Source organism: Phocoena phocoena, chromosome 1 (assembly GCF_963924675.1).
Source record: "Phocoena phocoena chromosome 1, mPhoPho1.1, whole genome shotgun sequence".
NCBI lineage: Eukaryota > Metazoa > Chordata > Mammalia > Artiodactyla > Phocoenidae > Phocoena > Phocoena phocoena.
In genome coordinates, this window is record NC_089219.1 from 150,473,998 (window position 1) to 150,495,890 (window position 21,893).

Consider the following 21,893-nt stretch of genomic DNA (forward strand, 5'->3'; position numbering starts at 1 on the left):
ATGAGTGAGAATGACATTTGGGGAGGCAAAAAAATGGAAGAAGAGGTGACCATAAGAAATTATAAGGCTCCCCAGAATATCCAGAGATATAAGAATAACACGTGTGGGATAAGCATTGAAAGCTCTACCCAGGCCCTCAGACCTTTTTACCATTTCTGTGCTCTACTCTGCAGGCTTCTGTGTACTCTGGTTTCTTAGGGTTATACTTCCACTCTTTTGGGAGGACTCCCCTCAGGCTGCTAGTCAGATTTGTAGTCACACAGAAAGAGCTGGATGCCCTGGGGGCTCATGTGCCCACAGGGTGTCCCTTCACCAATAACTGACTGGTACAGCAGAATGAAAGCCCAGTTCCTTTACCTGGAATTGGGACAAAATGTACACAAACTTATAGTCCAGGGTTCCCTTCTGGGTCAAGGTTAAGCTACCCTCCTTCGACTTTGCCTGGTCACCCTACTACGTGCCTTCCCTGTCCCATCCTGCTTACCCTACTCCTTTTCCCATTTCTCCTTTGAGAACTTGGAGAAGTTCCTTAATAAATTACTTTCACACAAATTCTCTTCTCAGGGTCTGCTTCTGGAGACTCTGTCCTAAAAGAGACACTAAAGCTATTTTAGTTGAAGTATTAAAGAAAAGAGTGATCACACTGGATGGGAAGACTTGGACATGCTCAAGAAGAATACTTGGGTTTCACACAGGCTTTCAAAGGCATCCAAGCTGGTTATTATTGGATGGAGTGTATGTCAAGCAAAACCAAATATACCTTAAATATAAAGAGGAACTGAGAAGTTGTTCCAGAGAAAATATTGGTAATCAATAGAAAGAGAAAGGAAAAGACGGAGGAAGATGTGATATTTGACCTGGGCACTGAAGGGTGAGTAGGAAGTGAAGATGTAGTGTAAATACATCTCAGACAAGGCTCCAGTATGAATATAGAAAAGAAGCATTAATTAGAGAAGCATCAGGAAGTGATTGATATAGGGCCCTAATTTCTCATTCCAAGGGGATCAAAGTGAAAACAAAGACACTGCATTTTTGACAGATGATTATTTATTTTTGCCATTCCACCAAATCTAAGGAAGCAGAAGCTTAAAATGAGATAGGATATAAACCACCAATAGTTCCACATTAGCAGTGGCATCAAAAATTTCAAAGATTCTTCTAACACAGGTATTTTTTCAGTAAATAATAGCACTTAAGGACCAGTAGAGTTGCTAATAAGGGAAATGTACCTAATTCTCTGTTTTTAAGGGGAAGAGAGGGGAAATAGATGTACTGATTTTTAACTGGTGCTCCACTTCAAGTCTGTAGCTCCAATCTTTCAATCTCCAGAGACAGTTTATACACCTCCAGGGCCATTTTTACATCCTCTGGACTTGGAAGACACTGCATGAGTTTCCTGCCTGCGAGTACTTGTTCACAGCCCGAGAGAACTTCCTAAAGGAGATAAAAGGATGGTTTGAGAGGCTTATCTCCAAACTGTGAAGGTATAAGATTACTTCAGGATGCCTATTGATGACAATAAAATTGGAGTATCAAGACCCTCCTTAGGACTGATGCAAGAAATCAGAAGATACTTTGTGCATCTCAGCAAAGTATTTGCCCTAAGATCGAGACCAGCATTGCTCTAAGGCAGCAATGAAACTAAGCAGAGAAGGAACAGCACTGCAGAAGATACCCGGGGAACTTCTTCAGGGTCAGCTGAAGGGATGGATCTGATGTCTATGCAAAAGCATAGCACTTACTGTAATAGAAAATGTAGAGCTGGGAGCCAGGTTGCCTGTATCTATGGAACCCTCCTATCTAGGGGCTTGGTCTTTCTTGCTATAAAATAAGAGAATTAGAACTTGCTTTAAGAGCTCAACATGTGCTTTGAGAGTAAAAGTGCTGATTCTGACATTGATTTAAACAACTCAGAAATGAGTCCCAATAAAAGTCAGATCTCATCAGTGTTGGCTGGAACAGTGCTCTGGAGCAGGTTACAATTTTTACAATGTGATAGAATACCCCGGAGTGTCTGCCACTTACCCACTCACACTTGGGCACTTCTGGGTACCAGGTTCTGTTCTCTGAGCAGATGATACTCGGAGAGCCGACCACACTATAGCCAGAGTCACACTGGACAGTGACAGTTTCAGACTCAACATACTGTTTCTTGTCCAGAGACACAGTTCCATCTTTTATCTCTGGTTTCAGACACATAGCTGTAATGGAAACACGATTTTGATCATTTTGTGATTCTCAGAATAAGATCTTACAATAGGAAAGAATACTGGGGGGTGAGAAACACTGATAATAAATTTTGCCTGCAGTCTGAGAGTTGTTCTTTAAATACATTTATTGTATTATTATAACAATAAAATTAATAACAACAATATTAATGTTAATGTATAGCTATCACCAACATAAAACACTATTATTGTCTACACTTTGCTGGAGAGAAAAATTAGGTAAAGACAATTTATGTGACTTGTCATATTGCGTAGCTTTTAGGTGACATGATTATGATATAAACCTAGGTATTGTGGTCTAAAATCTGAGTTTTAAAAACTACTGTATGTCAAAACCTGACTCTTTTCAGCATCTTAAGTATGTAATTTCTATTCTTATGCCCTTAGTATCTTCCTGTATTAAATGGAGACAATGGTGGGATATTAGACACTTGAGTTGCTGTTAGCCGTGTGGTAAGAAAAAAAAAAAATGCACACCTAATCTTGGTCTCATATCAGGTCAGCTTCTCTATGAGGAGGTGATGACATGCACCAGGTACTAATGGAGATATCAGATACTTCAAGGAGGTTTGGGATTTTTCCATGAGTCCTCATTCTAACTTTCACAGGAATTCACTAAAATTTTGCTGAATCCTCACTATTCTCTTAAATTAAAAATTATTATCTCTAACTCTTGAATATTGATAAAGGTAGTACTGTAAAGCAGTGTGAAAACTACGGTCCATTTAATGTGGTGTTGGGTTCATTGACTACTCATTGGAGAAAAACAAATTTTGACCGCTACTTTACACTATAAACCCATAGGAATTCCAAGTGGGCTGGGGATATCAATGTGAAAGGTAAAGCACAAAGCTCTGGAAGATAACATAGAATATTTTTGAGACAAATATTTTTTAATACCGCACATATTTTTTAAACAGCACAGTACCACATCCAAGTATTAAATACAGGAAATGAATAAATAAATAAATACATACATACATACAAATTTCTAAGTGCTGCCTCTCGCTGAGGGGAAACCACACTGTCAGAACTTGCATGGCAGTCCTACCATCTTAGCAAGGGCCATCAGTAAAGTGGAGTTACCTTTACACTGAGGAACTAGAGATGACCAATGTGAATTTCTGCAGGTGATTTTTTCTTCTCCAACCAGAACATATCCTTCATCACATTTATACTGCACCACAGTAGTAAAGGAAAAAATTGGACTCACATCTTCATAAGATCCATGGGCAATGCTAGGAAACATGTCGCAGTCTTGAATGGCAAAAGAGAAGGGTAGAAGAGAATGAGCTAGAGTTTAATTAACTATTCAGAGTGATGGACTCTTCCCATTTTATAGAACAAAGTCATTAAATTATACTGCTGAGGTATGTTTCATTTACTTAAAATCACTAGGAATGATTTATTGAGTTCTTAACCACTTGCTAGACACTGTGTTAATCATCATCTATATGTTATACCATTTAATCCTCATGCTAACTCTCTGAGGCCGTATGAGCATCAGACTCACATTAGAGAAAAGGAAACACAACCTTACAAGGTCATAGCTAGTAAGTACCAGTAACATGAATCAAATTAAGGATTCAACTCAGGTTTGTGTTAGTACAAAGTCCACTGTCACTTTCTGGAATTCTGCTCTCGGTACTGATCATTGGACTTTCACTTTCTACGGCATCAATGGATGCTTAAAGGCCATAAAATGAAAGTTTGGGCTGGAGAGCAATACTGTCCTGTGACTTGCAAAGTCTAGCAATGCTCCATATTTCCTTAAGCAAGTAGCTCAGAAACCAGTTAGAAAACTCTTACCTCCCTCACTTAAAGACAATGTCAGGAATTTAAGACAGGTCAGAAATTTAAATTATTTTAAGAATAATACTTGGGGAAGTATTTTTATAAAGCTTTCGATATCCTGTGAACACCACCTGCAGTCCCAGGTGAGGCTAATGTGTGAGAGAATTTATGCTTCACATTGAGAGAAGGACCCTCAGGAGATCACTCAGAAAACCTAATGTGGCTCCTTTCAGGCTGGGGGGACATTAGTCACAGCAAACTAGTGTCTAGCTCCTGTCTGAGAAATCTAAAAGGCAAAGGATGGGCTGTCTAGTGACAGGCACTCTAAGGCTCTAAGGTGAGACTGAAGAACAGATTTCTGCTGCTTTGAGGTTGGCCTGGACTCCTGACATTGTCAGAAGCAAGGCTGAGTTAGCACTTCCAGTAGATTAGAAATGAGCTGCATGAGAAAGACAGTCATGGTGGAATTGTCCTCAGGCCAGTCCAAAAGGGTCTCCTGAGGTGGGAGGAAGCCTTCTGTAAAAACAAAATAACTCTAGAAGTCACCAGATGATACCTAGGAAATAGGAAATGAACAACCAGAATCAGAGGTGGATCCCTGGATCAGCCAGACTCTGAACTGCAAATTGCACTTAGAAGATCCTCAGTGATGATGAAGGACCAATTAAAAAAGAAAAAAAAAAAAAAACTCACAAGAGAGGATAAGCTTTAAATACCCATGAGGCCAAGAGCCAGCTCAGGTTCTTGTTTCCCTTACCTGTGCTCCTCCCAAAACTTCAACTCTGGAGGGTTCAGAAAGCATAGTAACGGTAACTCCAAGTAAGTTCTGTTTTAGTTGTGAGGGAAAGAAATTCATCTGTGTATAAATCAACAGCTTCCATACAGCCTTTCTTAAACCTCAGATTAAGCACCTCCATAAAAATATAAAAATGGCTCTTAGTTTTTATAAGTAAGTACATATATACAGTTCTGTACTAGGTTTTTCTTGCAGTGTACTTTAAAACATAAGATTTAACCATACAAATAGTTCTACCACAACACTAGTCACACTTGTGCCAGAGGATTAGAACAGGAAATTAGTTCTGTAGGAGAAGGTGGTGACAGAACTGGGCACCAGACTATCCAGGGAAGGCATCCAGGAATAAGTTGGAGATACCTTGAAGGACGGATAGAAGGTAAGTAGTTGACAAGATGTGAGAGGCAGATGGATATTGAGGCAATGGCGAAGTCTCTGGCCTCAGAAGGTCATTACTGTGAGAGAGGGGAGGCAGAATCAGAAAGGAAGATTTACATCAGAGTTGGCAGACATTAAATGCCATTTCAAAGAGTCAGGGTCATGGGTAATGGGAAGATTTGAGGGAACAGAAGAGAAAGGGAAAGGGAAACAGAAACATGAAAAAATAATTGAAAGACTTGTTGACAAATTTGATAAGGCTTTCCTCTACTACCTCAGTCTCTAGAAGAGGGGAACTTAGAGGTGAAGTTGGAGGACTGAAAACCCCCAAGCATAAAGTTCTTTATCCTGTACTGATACTATAACCAAAATTAATACTGTCCCTCAATAATGTTCATGCATCTGATATGAAAAATCATCTTTCAAATATAGATATTCCTTAATTAACCCATGCTTTCCCCCTTACCAGTCTCAGTGAGGAAGAAAACATGGCTTCCACATTTCTAAATCAGTAAGCTAGCTCACATAAGAGCATTCAGCCATTATTTTCAGCTAAGAATATTCCCTCTAAGCTATCCCAAATCTCCCATTTTTATGCCATGACAGCTGTTTCAGGGAACAAATTCATAAATATTTTAAATTTATTATGAAAATTAATTCTCCTAGATAAAATGTTAGCTAACAAAAGAATAAAACATCACTTTGCTTAGAGGACATTTCCATCTAAATTCTGTAAAAATAAATTAATTTTCATAGTGACAGGTCTTCAGTTCTGGTAAGTTCTCTCAAATGCTTTGGCTTCTCATTCATTGCTAAAAATTTTCTTACATTTCAATAACCATGCCTTACTTTTATATAATGGTTTAGAATTCATGAAGCACTCTATATTTTTACTCTAGAAAATTTACTCCATATTTGTAATAACAGAAAATATTTTTGTTTATGGATGGAATTTTTAAAAATTAAGCAATAACTAAGATTGTAGATGGTATAATTAACCTATTTGGAAAGTAATCTGTCTTAAGCATTTTAGAGCATTTAAATTCAAGAAATTGATTTAAAAATTAAAGATTATTCCTTGCTAAAGCAGCCTCACAAGAATTTTTGCATTTCAACACTTTGTTATTCTAGACACTATAAAATCCTCTATCTGAATTGGAACAACTTCTTTTATACTTAAATTTTATTTCTTATTAATATAGTTCATTGCACTCTCTCAAAAAGATTATGACATACCATCATTTCACTGAATTTGTTTTGTTTTTCTTTTTGTTTTTTTACCTCTTTATTGGAGTATAATTGCTTTACAATGGTGTGTTAGTTTCTGCTTTATAACAAAGTCAATCAGCTATACATATACATAATCCCCATATCTCCTCCCTCTTGCGTCTCCCTCCCACCCTCCCTATCCCATCCCTCTAGGTGGTCACAAAGCACCGAGCTGATCTCCCTGCATTTCACTGTATTTGATTAATTCCTAATTGGGTATTTTTCTACATATGTTAGAGAAAATACCCCCTTTTCCCATAACCTCTGTACTCACCACACAAGCAGGAAGGGCACAGCAATAGCACCAAGACCCCAAAAAGATGCAGTGCTGGGAAAATGCAGGACAAATTGGTGGCCATGGCACAGTCTCAGAGGGGCCACAGTGGCACTCAGCTGTTCTCAGACACCTTGGATCAAGATGAGGAAAAGTAAGCAACAGTTGAAATGGTGCCTAAGCAAAGAAAAGCAGCCTTGGCAAAGCCCAGCTATGTGTCAGTAAAGGGGAGGGATTGGGGGAGTGACTAGAAGGCCAGGTGCTTGGCATAGCTCTGACAGGGACAAGCTCAGAAGGCCCCTTCTTGGGCAGAAGCATCTGGAGGCCTCAGGAATTCTGTATGTATTTACTATTGTAACCCCAAGACTTTCTTGCAGTTCAGATACAGAACATGATGAATTCCTTTCTGGATTTATATACATGATGTTCTCTGAGTAAACAAGAACACGTGGTGCAAGGACTTCAGCTCATGATGCACAGTGTCCGATGCACAGTTGTCTCCTCAGGAGGTAGAAGCCATAGCATGACGGGAGATAAGACGTCTGAGAAGCAGTCCCTGTCCAGGGAGTGGTGCCTTTAATCAGGGGTATGAATTGCTCACAGATAAATAGGTTTTTTAAAAGTCTAGAAAATTATGTTTCTCCCTAGATAGCCCACAGTCTAGCCAGAACAGAGTAAAATGTCTCTCAGTGTGAAAATACTAAAGATCTTGCCCAAACAATAATTATTCTCACAATACTTCAGTAGGAACTTCTTTTCCCTATTTCCTGGGTCTTCTAATGCACATAAAAAAAGCAAATAATTTGCTATAGGAAGATATTCTAGTGTAGAAACTATTTTAGCCTGTGTTTGTAGCACAGAAAAAGCATGCACTGAAAGTTAAATTGTTGAGGATGATGAGTTAAGAAGAAAGGAAGATTTATTATGACTCTCAGAATATCTGAATGATGCTGGATTTGAGTGAAGCCCCAAATTTTGTCTCTAAGCACTAAAAGACAAGTGGATGGAAGGCACATGTGTTATTTTTCATGGATTATTAACCCCCAAGACTAAGATTTCTCTTAACCATCTGGGACTGCCTGTCTATTCATCCAGATCATTTCCTAAATTTTGTCTCCTTTAGTGGGCCAGAAGAAACTACTAACGTGGATTCTATACTTTGCCCACCAACTGTGGATTGCTGTTGCTAGAGGAGATGAAGATAGTTGGCTAAACAAGAGAAGACTAAGTTCTGGGAACTGTCCTAATGAGCTTCACTACTCGGCTGACCTGGAGTGACTCTACATATCAATAATAGCCAAAATGCTTACTTCTCAAAAATAAATGAGAAGAATTACCAAATATAGCTGAGTGAACATCTTTGGCATACTAAAGAAAACAAAATTAAATTTCAACTTCCTAGATAGAAAGAAAAAATAAATAAACCTACTAAATGGCTGCTGCCTTTAGAAAGAGGAGCCACAATAAAGCAATTTAAATGATTAACCAGAAAGTTTTGCTGAGCTGCTTTTAATCTTTAAGCACATCACATACCAGAACTTTACCTAAGTTATCATAACTGATCCTCAGAAAAACCTGTGACCTGGTTCTTACCTTCCTCTTTGCATAGATGAGGAAACAGGTTCAAATAGATTAAGTAAACTGCCCCCAAACATTTCAGATAATGAGCAGCTAAGCCAAATTCTGAACCCAAGACTGCTTATAAATTCAAGAATTTTCCTTTATACCAAAATAATTTCCACTTACTGGCCAATAATGGTTTTCCTTCAGAACACTGAACCAACCATTTGGGAGTAAATCAGCACTGTTGGCCTTTACTCAATAGTAGTCTCACCCTCCAGTTGCTGTTGGTGCTGCAGTTAGTGGCTTGGACCTGTGACCTCCTCCAGGGAATGTGCTGAGATGGCAAGAAACACCCCTTCCTGATGTACCTAGGAAGTTATACCCTGTCCCCCGGGAGCAACGAATGCCGACTGATATTGGAGTACAAAAGCTATGACTCCTTGCCTCAAGGCTGGACAATGCTGTGGTGCAATCTACACTCTAGAGCCACCATGAATCAGGTGATTCTCCACTTAACCTGAGAACAGTCCTTGATCAGCTCCTTTCTCTCCGTATCCTGCTGCTTTATTCCCCTAGAGTTGTTTTTTCTTTTTGTTTTTGCTGAAGATCACAGCATCAAAAATTCACATGCATCTGAATGCCTTCTGAAGAAGCTGACTGAAGACAGTTTGTACCACTAATGCATCTAGGAAGCAAACTCTAAGAATGGGATCCTAGAATTGGATCATTCTTCAGCCAACTGACCATCAAGACTCCATCTCTGGTGATTCATGAAATATTGATAGTCCTGGCTTGCTGTGTCCTTGCAACGAAAAACATTTTTACCTGGTAAACTCCCATGGCATGTAGATGGAAGGAGATGCATTGGCTGTGCAATATCTCTGACACTTGAGAAGTGCAATAAAAATAGCAATTATTAGGATTTTGCAAGGGACAGAGTACCATTGATGCAGGCCCAGTACCCCTTGCCTGAAAATGAGAGCTCAACACAATCAATCACAATTCAAATCCAAGTGTGAAAGCTACTAGTTACTATTTAAAGAAACCGTTATCTCAGGTAGCTGGGAGGCTAATCATGCTAAGGACCAGGTTCAGGGTATAATCATAAAGGAATACTAGAACCTCAATAAAAGGTGAATTCTTAACCCTGGCAAGCCTCCTACTCAGACTCAGGGCCCTTTTGGAAGGAATGGTGCCTTTAGATTTTCAATGAGGATATCTGGGTAGATGCACTACAGAACCATGAACACCAGATTCCCCTAAACCCAAAGAGCCTATATAATTGGCCCAGTATCCCTTGTTATAAGATAGTGCCCCTGTTGCTTGAAGACTATGCAGAGGAATCAAATGTGACAGATATCTTATAAGGTCATAATTGCGTTCCTCAAGATTTACCCCCCCCACCTCCCCTCCAGGCATCAGACCAATAGCTGGAATCAAATCTCAGCATGAACTGACTAAAGGCATGCCACGCCTGCTGAGGGAAGAGAGAAATCATATGCAGGATCTATGGGACCTAGTTAGCATGAGTTTGGAGATAGGAGAGCATGCCTAGGAGGGGATCCCAAAGCAGGATAAGGGAGAGTTTGTCAGGATAGGGGATATTCTCCCTTAACACAAGATTTAACACCCTGGCAAGTGCCCTGAGGGTCAGTTCTTACATGTTTCTGGATGATTTGGGAAGGTTAGTAAAAATGATGGTCAATATTAAATGTGTAGAGATGTCAGAACAGCCATGGCAGGCTAAGTAGGAAGTGATCAAAGGCTCAGAGAAGTAGACGTGTTAGAATGGTCTAATTTATAAAACCAGAAGACCAACCTGCTATCTTCTTCATGGGAGCCCTGAGGACAATAAGCAATGTACTAGTGACAAGGACCAAAATTATACAGTAACTTAGTTGTGGCTGGCCCTCTGAAGGCTGCATCTTATGGTAGGAGATGTTGTTATCAAACATGGCTGTTTAGCAGCACTGGGGAATATAGAATCCCAGGATAGCAGGGCTAAGTGGAAGAACTTAACCTTCAAAAGCAGGTTAGGTGAAAAATACTGGAGGGCTAGAACCAGGGAGATGCAAGAGATGTACCTAGGATGCAAAATTAAATAAGAACTTATTCTCAGGTTGTGGAAACGCTGACCCTGAAAATGAGAGCCTCCTTAAGAGTGAGGCATGTAGGGCAGTAAGGCTGGAATGCAGCCAAGGGAAGAGGATATCCTGACCTGTAGAATCTGTGAAGAGGGTTAATAGATACGATGTTCCTTAGGGTAAGGATCAGCCAACATGGGAATTTCTTGATATATAATTAAAAGAGGTCAAAAATGAATGATACAAAGACCAAGGTCAGCTACTTTCATTGAATGTCATGATCTTTTACTCAGTTACTTTCCACCCTCCCCGCTTGGTAATTTTCTCACCAGTTCTCAGACTGAAAGTGAGGACAGATTCCTATGAGGAAGGACTGTGCAACACCATGGCAAGTATATATATTGTATACTTCTCCAGTCCTTGCCCCAAAGGAATCTTCAGTAATTTACTTAAGTCATTGTGCACTAGAATCTTTAGAGACTTGTTGGATCTGAACTATCTCTGTTACCTGGGAACATAAAGTGTCACCATGACCCCATTAAAATAGATGCTACAGGAGCCAGGCAATAAAAGGATTCCTAGTTCATGTCAATCTCACAGTGATCTATTGGGTTTTTGGACCCACCTGGTGGTCATTTCTGTGGTCCTCAAGTGTATAGCAGTTCACAGGACCCTCACATTAGTACTCTGATCTTTGGAATGAAAGCTATCAAGGTAAGGAAACCTATGTTTTTTAAAAAAAACTATAAATATTATCATTTACTGCTAAAACACTGAATGCTTTTCCCTTAAGATTAGAAGTTGAGGCAAGGATATTGACTCTCATCAGTCCTATTCAGCAAAATATTGGAGTGGCTGGGCCCGTGAGCCATGGCCGCTGAGCCTGTGCGTCCAGAGCCTGTGCTCCGCAACTGGAGAGGCCACAACAGTGAGAGGCCCGCGTACTGCAAAAAAAAAAAAAAAAGAAAGAAAGAAATCATAAACATCAGATCAGAAATAAATGAAAAAGAAATGAAGGAAATGATAGCAAAGATAAATAAAACTAAAAGCTGGTTCTTTGAGAAGATAAATAAAATTGATAAACCATTACCAGACTCATCAAGAAAAAAAAAGGAGAAGATTCAAATCAACAGAATTAGAAATGAAAAAGGAGAAGTAACTGACACCACAGAAATACAAAGTATCATGAGAGATTACTACAAGTAACTACATGGCAATAAAATGGACAACCTGGAGGAAATGGACAAATTCTTAGAAAAGTACAACCTTCTGAGACTGAATGAGGAAGAAAGAGAAAATATAAACAGACAATCACAAGCACTGAAATTGAAACTGTGATTTAAAATCTTCCAACAAACAAAAGCCCAGGACCAGATGTCTTCACAGGCAAATTCTATCAAACATTTAGAGAAGAGCTAACATCTATCCTTCTCAAGCTCTTCCAAAATATAGCAGAGGGAGGAACACTCCCAAACTCATTCTATGAGGCCACCATCACCCTGATACCAAAACCAGACAAAGATGTCACAAGAAAAAACTACAGGCCAATATCACTAATGAAAATAGATGCAAAAATCCTCAACCAAATACTAGCAAAGAGAATCCAACAGCACATTAAAAGGATCATAAACCATGATCAAGTGGAGTTTATCCCAGGAATGCAAGGATTCTTCAATATACACAAATCAATCAATGTGATGCACCATATTAACAAATTAAAGGAGAAAAACCATATGATCATCTCAATAGATGCAGAAAAAGCTTTCAACAAATTTCAACACCGATTTATGATAAAAACTCTCCAGAAAGTAGGCATAGACGGAAGTTATGTCAACATAATAAAGGTCATATATGACAAACCCACAGCCAACATCATTCTCAATAGTGAAAAACTGAAACCATTTCCAGTAAGATCAGGAACAAGACAAGGTAGCCCACTCTCACCACTATTAGTCAACATAATTTTGGAAGTTTTAGCCACAGTAATCAGAGATGAAAAAGAAATAAAAGGAATCCAAATCAGAAAAGAAGTAAAACAGTCACTGTTTGCAGATGAAATGATACTATACATAGAGAATCCTAAAGATACTACCAGAAAACTGCTGGAGCTAATCAATGAATTTGGTAACATAGCAGGATACAAAATTAACGCACAGAAATCTCTGGCATTCCTATACAATAATGATGAAAAATCTGAAAGAGAAATTAAGGAAACACTCCTATTTACCATTGCAACAAAAAGAATAAAATACCTAAGAATAAACCTACCTAAGGAGACAAAAGACCTATATGCAGAAAATTATAAGACACTGATGAAAGGAATTAAAGATGATACAAACAGCTGGAGAGATATACCATGTTCTTGGATTGGAAGAATCAACTTTGTGAAAATGACTATACTATCCAAAGCAATCTACAGGTTCAATGCAATCCCTATCAAACTACCAATGGCATTTTTCACAGAACTAGAAAAAAAAAATTCACAATTTGTATGGAAACACAAAAGACCCTGAATAGCCAAAGCAATCTTGAGAAAGAAAAACGGAGCTGGAGTAATCAGGCTCCCAGACTTCAGACTAAACTACAAAGCTACAGTAATCAAGACAGTATGGTACTGGCACAAAAACAGAAATGTAGATCAATGGAACAGGATAGAAAGCCCAGAGATAAACCCACGCACATATGGACACCTTATCTTTGATAAAGGTGGCAGGAATGTACAGTGGAGAAAGGACAGCCTCTTCAATAAGTAGTGCTGGGAAAACTGGACAGCTACATGTAAAAGAATGAAATTAGAACACTCCCTAATGCCATACACGAAAATAAACTCAAAATGGATTAAACTTAAACCTAAATTAAACTCAAAATGGATTAAACCTAAACCTAAATTAAACTATAAAACTCTTAGAGGAAAACATAGGCAGAACACTCTATGACATAAATCACAGCAAGATCCTTTTTGACCCACCTCTTAGGGAAATGGAAATAAAAACGAAAATAAACAAATGGGACCTAATGAAACTTAAAAGCTTTTGCAGAGCAAAGGAAACCATGAACAAGACCAAAAGACAACCCTCAGAATGGGAGAAAATATTTGCAAATGAAGCAACTGACAAAGGATTAATCTCCAAAATTTACAAGCAGCTCATGCAGCTCAATAACAAAAAAACAAACAACCCAATCCAAAAATGGGCAGAAGACCTAAATAGACATTCCTCCAAAGAAAATATACAGACTGCCAACAAACACATGAAAGAATGCTCAACATCCTTAATCATTAGAGAAATGCAAATCAAAACTACAAAGAGATATCATCTCACACCAGTCAGAATGGCCATCATCAAAAAATCTAGAAACAATAAATGTTGGAGAGGGTGTAGAGAAAAGGGAACACTCTTGCACTACTGGTGGGCATGTGAATTGGTACAGCCACTATGGAGGAAAGTATGGAAGTTCCTTAAAAAACTACAAATAGAACTACCATATGACCCAGCAATCCCACTACTGGACATATACCCTGAGAAAACCATAATTCAAGAAGAGTCATGTACCAAAATGTTCATTGCAGCTCTATTTACAATAGCCCAGAGATGGAAACAACCTAAGTGTCCATCATCGGATGAATGGATGAAGATGTGACACATATATACAGCGGAATATTACTCAGCCATTAAAAGAAACGAAATTGAGCTATTTGTAATGAGGTGGATAGACCTAGAGTCTGTCATGCAGAGTGAAGTAAGTCAGAAAGAGAAAGACAAATACCATATGCTAACACGTATATATGGAATTTAAGAAAAAAAAAATGTCATGAAGAACCTAGGGGTAAGACAGGAATAAAGACAGAGACCTACTAGAGAATGGACTTGAGGACCCGGGGAGGGGGAAAAGTAAACTGTGACAAAGAAAGAGAGAGGCATGGACATATATACACTACCAAACGTAAGGTAGATAGCTAGTGGGAAGCAGCCGCATAGCACAGGGAGATCAGCTCAGTGCTTTGTGACCCCCTGGCGGGGGTGGGATAGGGAGGGTAGGAGAGAGGGAGATGCAAGAGGGAAGAGATATGGGAACATATGTATATGTATAACTGATTCACTTTGTTATAAAGTAGAAACTAACACACCATTGTAAAGCAATTATATTCCAATAAAGATGTAAAAAAAAAAAGTTTCAGCAGATCTCCAGGGCACTCGAAAGCTGGATGGCCCTTTGAAGATGTCCAAGATTGGGTCAAGGGAAGTGGGCCTTTGAACCACTGTATCAACCTGTGAGTGATTATGGGCTGCCCTCAAGGAGAGATTGCATATTTGGTTCAGGCGGTTCCCCAAAAATGCCCTGTGGTGGTTAAAAATCCAGACTCTCAGGCCCCATCCCCTACAAATACATCCAGTAAGTCTTCAAGTATCTGAATTATTACTTAAATGCCCCCAGTGATTCTCATATGCAACAAATTGGAGAATCACTAGTCTAACAGAGATGCTTATTTATTCATTTCTCTATATATTCCATATTCCATGGTCCATCTTTGCTTCAAAATATAGCTTTAGTAGATATGTGTCTGGATAGACTCACAGTAGCTTAACTCCTTGCAAAAACATCAATCTCAACTTACGTTTTAATAGATCAACTCAGTTCTTATAAAACGCTATATATTTGGCTATTGGAAGAATAGTTTTGAAATTGGTGATGGTGCTGTCCATGACGTTATTCACAGTTTCTTATAAAATAACCCATGAGATAAATTTTAATTTTCTATTTTTATATCACCTATTTTAGTAAGAGCAAATAAGGTCCTCTGTCAGAAATATTTTTAGTTTTATCAACCAACAGGAAATACATAACCATTGTATTTCCCATTTTTTCCTTGGTGGAAAATAAACAAAATTTAGATTATAAACCTAGATTTTAATAAATTTGCTGCTACTTTTCCAGCATTTCCTTCTTTATAGATTTAACTCTAAGCAATCGTTGAGTGATTTTGACTTCACATTTTTATTTTAGCAACTTTAAGTTATTCGTGCTCTGCTATTTATCAATGTATTGCCTTTAGCTCCAAATTCACCATTTATTACACACAACTGTGATCATGAACAGAATTCCTTTAAACATTTCCGCTTTGCAGTGAGCATGATGCTAAGCTTTCTCAGTAGAGGGTGCTAGAGGAACATTGTGGGAAGAAGATACGCTCCTGCTGTTTCCTGCTGCTTCACAGCGGGTTAGCATTGTGAGTCTAAGGATACCTACTAGCACTCTGCCCCAGCCCTGTGCCCAGAATGCAGAATCCCATGGTAATTTTGCAGCCCTGAACTGGTCTGGCCACCACCTTCCTGTGGTTCTCCTGACAGTGGTGCTATTCCAGGCCTCTTGCCACACTGGCACTCTGTCTGCATGCCTGCACACCTGACCACCAGCTGCCATGTGCCTGCACCCCATCTCTGTCTTGTAGGCTTGCCACTGGATTCCCTATCACTCTGCACACCTATGCTCCTGGCTACCATCGGCAGTCACTTCACTAACACAGAATGCTCTAGTGCCCCTGGCCAGCTTCAGGCCCACGTGCATACTCACCAGCTGCAGCTCATTTATGCCCTGCCTGCATTCCCAAGCGTGGTTTCTGTACACCATCTCTGGTCCAGGCAACTTATTGAACTTCCCCAGCATCTAGTAGGTTGCAATTATACCTTTTCCAATGAGATCTAAACCCAAGCATTGGAAAAGGCCCTCCTTTGAAGTTTGTCCTTTCTTGAGTACTTTCCCACAGCCCTAGGGAACCATATAGAGTTTTCTTAGAGCCTATAGCTTCTCTTTTATCACAATTTAATAATTCTTTATATTTAACTTCCCCTGTTTAAATCATTGTGTGCTTTCTCTCTCCTGATTAGACCCAGATTGATACCATGTACATTCTGGTATACCTTAAAAATGGATATAATTTAAAACTTGCAATACTCAAGCTTCCATCAGGTATTGAGCTAGATGACATCTAAAGGTTCTAAGAAAAAATAGTTTGGGGAAATAAAATTTTTTTCATTACATAAATTCATGTAGAGTATTTAAATATATTTTGAATATAAGAGAACTCATCATATCTTTAAATCTGCAAATAGGCTCATTATCGGTATCAGAAAATCGGTTATTTGCCTGAAATTGGTGACAAAAGGACTAAGAAGAATAACTCCTGGATTCAGAGGAATTTTTGAAAATAACATGCCCCTTTTTTGGGCTCCCATAAATACAAAATGTCAGTACAATCAATAGAGTCTCCCCTTAGTTAAAAATTTTCATGGCAGAGCCTCTGGTTTACCAATTTCCTTCTCCCCAAGGTTATTAAACCTAGAATAGAAATAATCCACTTAGCTGTAATTCATTTTCCTGTGTTCAGAGAATATTTGGCAGCTGAGGCTTTGTAGCTGACTTTCTTAGACTGAACTAAACTTTAGCACCAAATTAACATTTCATACAACTGTATACACTTTTTACTCACAACATAATTATTCAACATCACTGTGAGCAAACCTCTGAGGGAAATGCAAAGATGAACTAATCATAGTGGAAGGGAAGACATTTCATTAAAACAAAGAGACAAATGCAAATCCTCTGCATTTTAGGAAAGGGAGCAACTATTTCAGGAAAAATGAAAGTTCTCTCAATGTTGATAGTGCAAAAGTAATGTGATGGAAATAGGCTGAGTGGTAGAGGGAGAAAACAGAATCCAAAGAGAATATAGAAGCAATAATCTTCTGGTCTTGCATGGTAGAAGTTCAAGTTGTAAATAAGCAAGCAGAAGACCAGAAGCTCTTTCTCTGGAGAAACTAGACAGCAGCAGAGAAGACACTAATAAACACTAATATTGGGGGCTTCCCCACTCTGTATTTGTGAGGAAACAGGACATCCAAAAGGTCAGTGGCTCAAATCAGACAGAAATGTATGTGTCTTTCATGAAACAGGAGGCATAAGGGCATTTAGGATGGTCAGCAGTTCTGCCCACATGATTAAACAAGGACCAGGTCCCTTCCTCCTTGTTGCTTCAGCATCCCACGGGATGCTACCCTCCTCGGCATGGCGGAAGTTGGTTCACCAGCACTCTGTCAGCATCTCAGCCTTCACCATGGGGAAAAAGGAATCAGAGAGCAAGCAGCTTCTTTCCCCCACCCCCTTCCCAGTTTTATTGAGATATAATTGACATACAGCACTATGAGAGTCTAAGGTGTACAGCATAATGATTTGATTTACATGTATCATGAAATGATTATCACAATAAGTTTAGTGAACATCCATCATCTCATATAGATTCAAAATTAAAGAAACAGAAAATTTTTTCTTGTGATAAAAACCCTTAAGATTTACTCTCTTAACAACTTTCATATGTAACATACATCAGTGTTAATTATATTTATCATGTGGTACATTACATCCCTAGCACTTATTTATCTTATTACTGGAAGTGTGTACCTCTTGACTGCCTTCATCCAATTCGCCCTTCCACCTGAATCTGATCTCTTTTTCTATCAGTTTGTTTGTTTTTGAAGCATAATTGACCTACAACACTACGGTAGTTCCTGTTGCACAACATAGTGATTCAATATTTTTATACATTTCAAAATGATCACCATGATAAACATAGGTACAATATGTCATTACACAAAAATACTACATAGTTACTGACTATATTCCTCACACTGTACGTTTCATACAGGTGGCTCATTTATTCTGCAACTGGAAGTTTGTACCTCTTAATCTCCCTCACCTATTTATTTCCTTCCCCCACCCTCTCCCCTCTAGTAACCACCTATTTGTTTTCTATATCTATAACTCGGTCAAGCAGCTTCTTTTTTAAGTAAGTGAGCAGGAAGTCACATCCATTGGAAAGTTGCTCCAAGGTAGGCTCTAGTGAAGAGAGGCAATGTGTCCTGCTGATATTTTAAATGGTAGAAGGGGTTCTACTTCTTAAAATCAAAAGGGGGTTAATATAGGAAAACAATTAGCAGTCTCTGTTATGACAATTTAATTAAAAGTGCCTCACCTGTCCCATCAGACTACAAGTAAGCCTACAGTCAGCAAAATTTGTTCATATACGCGGAATTTTAAATGAGATTATTCAGGCCTCACTCTTCAAAAAGAACTGACCAGTGATCATTAATAAAGGTTTGCAGGGAGCAAAATAACACTAGCTATTACAAATAGCTCCATGGAGTCAAGAATGAATCTAGGTAGAGAGAACAGGATATTATTTTTTTTTAAGAAAAAGAAAAGAATAGAAATCATTTGGAAAACATTAAATATTCTTAAAAGAAATTGAAAAATTCAACAAAAGTGTTGGAATATAAAGCCAAGGGAATCTCCCAGGAAGTGTGTGAAGGGCTGGGGGTAAGAATGAAGACAGAAAACATAGCAAAAGTAGACAATCAACCAATCAACAGGGAGATCCAATATCAGACTAATTGGACTTCAGTAAAAGAAAACAGTGAAGAAATATTATTGAAGAAATTACATAAGAAAATTTCTCAGACCAGAAGAACATGAGTTTACAGTCTGAAAGCACTCATCAAAAACCGGCAAAGTGAATGAAGAAATAAAATATAGCAACATCAGCATGATATTTTAGAATGTCACGGGTGATGAGTGTATCTTTAAAACTTCCAGAGTAGGGGGAGAAAATCAGGTCAGAAGTCAGGCTGTCCTCTGACTTCTCAATAGCTGTACTGGAAGTAATAAGACAGTGGAGAAATTCCTTTAAAATGAGAGGGAAAATTATTTTTAACCCAGCCTTCTACACACAGCCAAACTATCAATCAAGTGTGAAAATGAAGACAGTTTCAAACATGCCAAGACCCAAATTTTTACTTCCTATGCATCATTTCTCGGGCAGTTCCCAAAGGATGGGCTTTAGTAAAATGAAAATTCAAGGAAAAGGAAAACATGGATCCAAGAACCAGAGAAAGTAACAGATGTGAGTCTGCAGGTGAGACAGCATCCACCATGTGCTGAAGTGTGTAGCAGACCATCAAGCATCCTGTCCATGTCACTAGGGCCCTACCACTTCAGCACAGTCTGGATAACTTCCAGATGCCAGTTCTGCTTCCTTTTGCCTAGGCTTTTCCAGAACTATTTAAAGCCATTCTGATTTTGGCTTAGCAGGAAAAATGGTGGTAAGTAACACCTCCCAGAAGCAGCTCTCAATTAACAACTGATGGAAGTTAGTATCACTACCCCAGCTCCCTCACCTTTGGGTGATTACCCTGAGGTGTGAGTTCAACATCTTTACCAGTTTCCCCTGGTGTTAGGCTCCTGTCATCTTAACTGGCTTGATAACATACCTTTATTGTCTGTCTTTCCTTCCCTGTCTCACTGCCTTACTCATCTCCTGGTGTTTCCTGCATCTTCCAAACAAACTACTTACACTTTAATTCTTGTTTCAGGGTCTGCTCCTGGTGGAACCTAAACTAAGGCCAAGTGGGAGAGTGGAGGGCTCTGAGAGGAGGGTCTATTGGGACTAGAAGGGAGTTGATAAGCACCTGATGTCTCTGAACATTGGAACAATCTTGGTAGACTGAAAAATCTCTTGGAGCATTTAGGAGGAATTGGAAATAGAAATATAGAAAACTAAGCAAGCAAGCAGACAACTTCACCAAAAAGGGCACCATCAACACAGGACAGAACAAAAGAAAGTTGTAAAGAGAGGAACATGCTCACAAAACTCTACTTGATTTAGTTCAGTCACAACGTGTAACTGAAATTGTGCAATAACTACACAGGAAGAAGGAAGAAATGCAGATGATTAAATTAGAAGATGATTGAATCTTTGTTTGTATTCAATAGACAACTGGACAATTCATTAAAAAGTAGAAAAAACAAGTTAGGTAAAAATATGGTGATAAATATCAGGAAAAAAAAGTGTTTCTCTGAGACTAGGGAAAAGGGATTGTGTGGGTCCAGTTAGTGCACTAACTTGTTAAATGTACTTAGGTTTTAAATTAATTTTAAAGATAAATAAGATTGATAAGTCAAGAAATAGTGTCAGGCCTTCCCTGGTGGCACAGTGGTTGAGAGTCCACCTGCCGATGCAGGAGACACGGGTTCGTGCCCCAGTCCGGGAAGATCCCACATGCAGCAGAGCGGCTGGGCCTGTGAGCCATGGCCGCTGAGCCTGCGCGTCCAGAGCCTGTGCTCCACAACGGGAGAGGCCACAACAGTGAGAGGCCCGTGTACCACAAAAAAAAAAAAAAAAGAAAAAGAAATAGTTTCACTTGTAATGTGGTTTACAATTTATAATTTTTATATAATGTATAATTTTATATAATTTATAACTTTAATTTAAAGTTATAATTATTCTATTTAAAAATTAAAACTTTAAGTGTGAAATTTAAAATGAAAAAAGAAAAATGTAATGGAGTTGCACTGTTTACACCCACCTTTATTGTTTCAATATTTGTTTATGTGTACACGCATTTATTTTAGATATTTTGAGAGGCATTTAAATAAAAGACTAAAGTAAAGAATGGAGAAATAATTCATATCAGTGTGAATTATAGTCTCTGTATACTTTATACTCACAGAGAATGGCAAGGAAGGAAACATGAAGGATTGACATTTGAAAGCCTCAACTAGGGCTTCCCTGGTGGTGCAGTGGTTGAGAATCTGCCTGCTAATGCAGGGGACACGGGTTCGAGCCCTGTTCTGGGAAGATCCCACATGCCGCGGAGCAACTGGGCCCGTGAGCCACAACTACTGAACCTGCGTGTCTGGAGCCTGTGCTCCGCAACAAGAGAGGCCGCGATGGTGAGAGGCCCCCACTTGCCACAACTAGAGAAAGCCCTCACATAGAAACGAAGACCCAACACAGCCAAAATTAAATAAATAAATATTTTTTTTAAAAAAAGCCTCAACTATTTCTGCTTTACAGCTAAAGAATGAAGCTTGAGGTAGAATTCTTTATCTGAGCACATAAATAATACCAAAATATAAGCATACTTAGCTATTCAATTCTAATCCACTAATAAAATGATGTGGAAGTAAGAATCAGATAGTAGAAATCTTAATTTCACTTATGAAAATGAGAAAAACTATTCTTTCCCAACCTATCCCAATATCCAAACCAGTTTCTCTGTATCAGTAAAACATTCTTAAACACAGCTACAAAAATCTACCAAGGATTTCTATGTATATAATACATTTAAAAACATCAGCTATCTTTATCTAATAATCAGTGAACTCATTAGTGAGTATAATTGCAAGCAGTGTTCAATGATACTATATAGTATGAAGTAGAAATTACGTTTTTATTCAATTGTAGAGAAGATGTGCACTATAGTTAAAAAAATGAAATAATGTGATATAAATAATAAATGATATAAATTATAATGAAATAGGAAATTAATTCAATCAGCACATAACAAAATAAAATAAATAAGCAAAGACATGGTTTTCAAATTATTACAGTACTGAATGAATGAAGGCTTTTCTAGTGAGGTTTGTTGGCAAAGGAGGGAGATGGGAGCATATAA

At 38.6% G+C, this 21,893-nt stretch overlaps 1 protein-coding gene across 1 annotated transcript; it reads right to left on the bottom strand.

Moving 5' to 3' along the window:
- Nucleotides 1-1,296: 1,296 nt before the first annotated feature.
- On the bottom strand, nt 1,297-6,824 carry LOC136118079 (apolipoprotein R-like). Its single transcript, XM_065871237.1, has 4 exons — nt 6,740-6,824; nt 3,315-3,485; nt 2,026-2,201; nt 1,297-1,434 (listed from the first exon to the last, which is right to left on the bottom strand). The coding sequence occupies exons 1-4, from the start codon at nt 6,822-6,824 to the stop codon at nt 1,297-1,299; spliced, it is 570 nt and encodes a 189-aa protein (XP_065727309.1).
- Between the last annotated feature and the right edge of the window lie 15,069 nt (nt 6,825-21,893).